This window comes from Natrix helvetica (genome assembly GCF_964273705.1).
Source record: "Natrix helvetica genome assembly, chromosome: 5".
In the NCBI taxonomy this organism is placed as follows: domain Eukaryota; kingdom Metazoa; phylum Chordata; class Lepidosauria; order Squamata; family Natricidae; genus Natrix; species Natrix helvetica.
The window spans coordinates 122,705,619-122,710,268 of record NC_138551.1 but is presented as its reverse complement, the minus strand read 5'-3'; the positions used below and the strand labels follow the sequence as shown (position 1 = coordinate 122,710,268).

The 4,650-nt window shown below is 44.1% G+C and overlaps 1 protein-coding gene across 1 annotated transcript; it reads right to left on the bottom strand.

The window, feature by feature from the left end:
- Positions 1-248: 248 nt before the first annotated feature.
- Positions 249-3,567, bottom strand: LOC309393744 (vomeronasal type-2 receptor 26-like; the record flags this gene model as incomplete). Its single annotated transcript, XM_081956239.1, has 3 exons — positions 249-1,159; positions 1,423-1,549; positions 3,010-3,567. The coding sequence occupies 3 exons, from the start codon at positions 3,565-3,567 to the stop codon at positions 249-251; spliced, it is 1,596 nt and encodes a 531-aa protein (XP_081812365.1).
- Positions 3,568-4,650: the final 1,083 nt, after the last annotated feature.

The following is a 4,650-nucleotide window of genomic DNA, read 5'->3' as shown; positions in this document are numbered from 1 at the left end:
GTATCAAATTCATTGGCTGTTGGTGAACAACAAATTCCTCTGAATGACTTTAGCAGAGTTCTCTTTAGCAAGATTTATTGAGGTAAAAAGGAAGGCAGTTATAAGAATAAAAATCCTTCAACAATTTCCCATTTGGAAACATCTAGATATGTTCTGTGATTCCTGCATACTATCTAAGTGGAAATAATTCATGTATTCGTTCAAATAAATGGACATTATACCATTCTTAAACATCATGGTGTTTTTTCTCATGTTTTTACATTTGTTCTGGCTGTGAGATGCTCCTTTGTGTTCAGGTCTGGCCTCAGAAGGATAATGTAGCACTTGGGGATGAAGATGCAGCCCAGCAGACCAGCACTGGAGGCCAGGATGGAGAAGACCTGAACAGCCACCATGTATTTCCCTTTGGTGCTCAGGTAGGTGGGCACAAAAGTCACCCAGACGCTGCAGAAGACCAGCATGCTGAAGGTGATCAGCTTGGCTTCATTGAAGGCCCCAGGCAGATTCCTGGCCAGGAAAGCCACCGTGAAGCAGATGGCAGTCAGGAAGCCCATGTAGCTGAGGGTGACGTAGAACATGAGAACAGCCCCTTCATTACATTGCAGGATGATCTCTCCAGGCTGGGAGTGGAGGTCAGAGTCAGGGAAGGGGGGAGAAGCGCCCAGCCAGATGGAGCAGATGATAATTTGGACAGCAGAAGAAGAAAGGATGATGGAGTTGGCCAAGCTCTTCCCCAACCATCTCTTCACTCGGTTTCCTGGTTTTGTGGCCAGGAAAGCCAGCACCACCGTGATGGTTTTGGCCAAGAGAGAAGAAATGGCAACTGAGAAGATGATGCTAAAGACTGTTTGTCGGAGAAGGCAGGTGGTTTTCCTGGGTTGACCAATGAAGAGAGTAGGAGACAAGAAGCAAAGCAGGAGGGAGACCAGGAGGATGTAGGAGATGTCGCGGTTGTTGGCTTTGACAATGGGAGTTTCTCGGTATTTAGTGAAGATGATTAAAACAAGACCTGTTGTTAGGAACAAGAGCAGGGCAAAAGAGACCAGGATGATGCCCAGATGTTCTTCATAAGACAGGAAGGTTATAACTTTGGGGATACATTGGATTCTGTCCTCATTTGGATATTTGTCATCCGGACACTTGGTGCATTTTCCTGCATCTGAGAAAAAAAACCATATTCCCTTATTATTCTCTCCTTTTACCTTTCAGAAAATACCTTATTTGGACAACAAGTGTTACAAGGAGATATTGTCTAGGACACATTTATTCGTACCTCTAGTGAGAGACGGTAAGAAGTATAAGACTTTTTTTTAATCAATTTTTGTTTAATCATCTATGAAAGTGAGAGAAGAATTGGGACCCAAATAATTTCCTGTGTGATGTTCAGAACCAAACTTTATTATTTCCTCCAGTCTCACCCACCTTCCTGAGTGGAGAAGGTCCCCTCCGGACAAGGAACGCAGTCATAGCAGCAAACTGGCTCTCCTTCTCGAGCCCTCTTGACAAATCCAGGATGACAACTTTCCACACATTTGGACTGAGGCAGAGACTGAGCAGAAAAACAAGGAATGCCAAAGAAAAGATGTTAGGACTCTCCGTCCATGGAAAATGGAGGTAGAAATGGATGGAGTCAAGTAGCCTCTGGTCTTCACTGAGGTAAATATGAAATCTCTGACTACTTCTAAACAGATACAGGAGGTAGAACAACTGGAAGATTCTTCATTTAGTTCCTCCCTTTTCCTTTTGGAATTTAACATTGCAATAAGGTACTTTTCTACTTAATAGTCTAGAGGGATGGAATTGAAAAAAAGATTTAAGTATGATGATATATTCATATTAAAACTGAGAATAAAGTTTACTATAAAAGTTTTAGGAAACTTTTATTCCATTAGATTTTTTAAAGGTAGAATAAAACTGTGATGAAGAAAGAAAACTCTGACCAGTACAATCTTGAAAGGTTTCCATAAAACATGGTAAAGCCCCTCCACTTAGGTCCTGTCTGTTGAAGAACATCCATTAGATGACACCAACTGGCATGGAAGGCCAACCACCCTGGAGACTGTAGGCTTTGCCCACTTGAAATGGGACCTCAGGCTTTGGAAAACAGAGAAAAGACACCAAAATTTATCCCACCTTATTGAGCAACTTTAGCCTTGAAAGAGCTTCTTGACTGATAGAAAGTCTCTGTTTTTGAAAAAGCGCCAGAATCTCTTTCTTGACATCCTCTTTGGGGAGAACCAAGAAGCCCCAAATGGCCAGATCTGCTTTTATCTCTCCATTTTGGTCCAAGTACAGTTTAAAGTGAGAAATATTCCAAAATTCATTCTTCTCCAGAAAGGGATGAAACTAGAATGGGAACATCCAGGAATTTGAAAAACAGAAAACTTTCTTTCTTATCCCACATTGAATCTTTCTTCTACAATTGTCTCATCTCCAAATATGGTTAAATAGGATACAAATACTGCCATAATCATCATAAGTGAATGAAAAAGTTTGAGAAAAAATTATCAAACTATAGAGAAAATATAATAGACACGGTTGGTCAATTATTGGGAACATTTTAGAGCACATAACAAATAAAATGAACAGAGAAAAAAAGATTATTCATAAACTCTTTGAAAACAATAGATTGATTCCCAGAAATCATGGGTTGATCAAGAAGAAATCTGTCAGGCTAATCTTCTCCCTTGTAATCCTGATGGAAAACACCTCCAGATCAGAGGTGGGTTCCTACCTGTTTGGACCAGTTTGGCTGAAACGGTAGTAACCTGGTGGCCTGGGTTGCTGGAAACCAGCAGCAACCCAGGCTGGCCACACCCCTGAACTGGTTCTCTCGGCCATATTGTTTATGGGTTCTGTGCATGCGCAGAGCAACTGGCAGTAGCGGTAGCCAGAACCCACCCCTGGCTCGATCCCACTTAGGAACCTCAGTTTACTCGTGAGCCCCAGCTTGCCTTCAGAAGTTGTGAATGCCCCAACACTACAAGTCTTTAAGAAGATGTTGGGCACGAGCTCGTCGATTAAATTGGTGCGGTTGGGCGGAGGTGGCGGCTGGTATCTGAACATTTCCGCCGTAGACTGGTCAGATAATTCAGCGGCTCTGGCCTCTTCCACCGCTTGCTGGAGGGTTATCTCTGCCCGTGCCAGAAGTCGCCGCTTCAGGCGGGGTTCCCTGACGCCGCACATGAACTGCTCCACTAGAGTGTCATTGAGATCGGTGAATTCGCATTGGATTGCGGCGGTCCTCATGATCGATTCCTCCACCTTCTGGACACATTGGCGGAATGCGTAGTGTCGGGTGATCCGTGAAGGAGTAGGTACGTAATGATTTTTAAGTTTGGCAATCAGGGTGTCCCAGTCAAGCGCTTGGACAGGTAATGGTGCGGCGAGGGCCCTGGTGGAATTTAACATGGGCGGCCCACAACAACTCATGAAGAAACTGCACCTTTGGTCAGCAGGCAGGTTGCGGTTCCCGTTTGCAATTAAAAAACATTCAAACCGCTCCAGGAACCCGGCCCATGATTCACCGGTGGTTCCAAATGGAGCGAAAGGCAGCATAGATGCCATGGTAGTGTTGCGTGAGGGAAAGAAAAAAAATTGTTAGGAAATTGTCCTCGTCTCATTGCTATGCTCCGAGGTGGTTGTCCGCGGCCTCAGAATCCCAGCCTCGTCGCCAGTTTTGTGGATTGGACGAAGGAATGAGGCGAGACACTTCTGAGGTGATTCAATGCGGTTTATTTCAACAAACACAGTCAGAACTATATGTAGCAGATTCAGCACCTTCCCTGCTTGACAGCTATTTATAGGGAGCTGTCCAGCTGCACACAGACCCACCTGCAATGGGGACAGAAGAAAGGTGGGATTCCACCAGGCTCATCACAAACCCACAAATACGGGAATTTATTTTTTAAAAAGAATACAGCATTTTCCAATTAGCAGTGCTAAATATAAAAATGCCATGGTATCTACTCTTTGGAACCATTAATTCCCTGAGTAATTAAATTGGCCAGATCTGTTGAGATGGTTCCCCTCCTTCTCCTCTGGATTCCTCCTCCAAAGGATCTAAGATTAATGGATCCATATCGGGACCCCCATACCTGCCATGGCTGCAGCCTTGGAGACCCCAAGATCTTTTCATCCTCCTTCCTTCCCCTCCTCGATCTGGAGGAATAGGCGGCATTCAGGGCCTGGGACAGAGTCTTCATGAGACTGTAATGGTGGTAGACATTTTGGAACCCTATTCTGTCCCTTTTCCTCTGGGTCTCCAGTGGGGCTTTCTGGGTGCATCTTCTGTGGCCTTTGACAGAAAAGACATTCTTTGAAAGAGAACAATGAAAATAAGGATCTGGAAACTTTTTTTCCACAAAGAAAAGGGGTTTAAAGGCAGAATCTTTTGGCCTTTCTTTTTCCAGATAACCAAAGTTCCAAATACTGTGGATGTATTTGAGAAGTCTGCGCTTGACTATTCTGTACCCTATAAAACTTTTGAGGATCCAGACTTTCCCTTCAATGGGTCCTGGGAGACGCATAAATGTTAAATGGAAAGGAAGAATTCTGTCCCCAATGGAATCAAATTCCATGAAGTGAACAAAGACGTTGACTTGTCTCCACTTAGAGAGGGAATCCCTGAGGGCTGCTGTATGTCCAGTT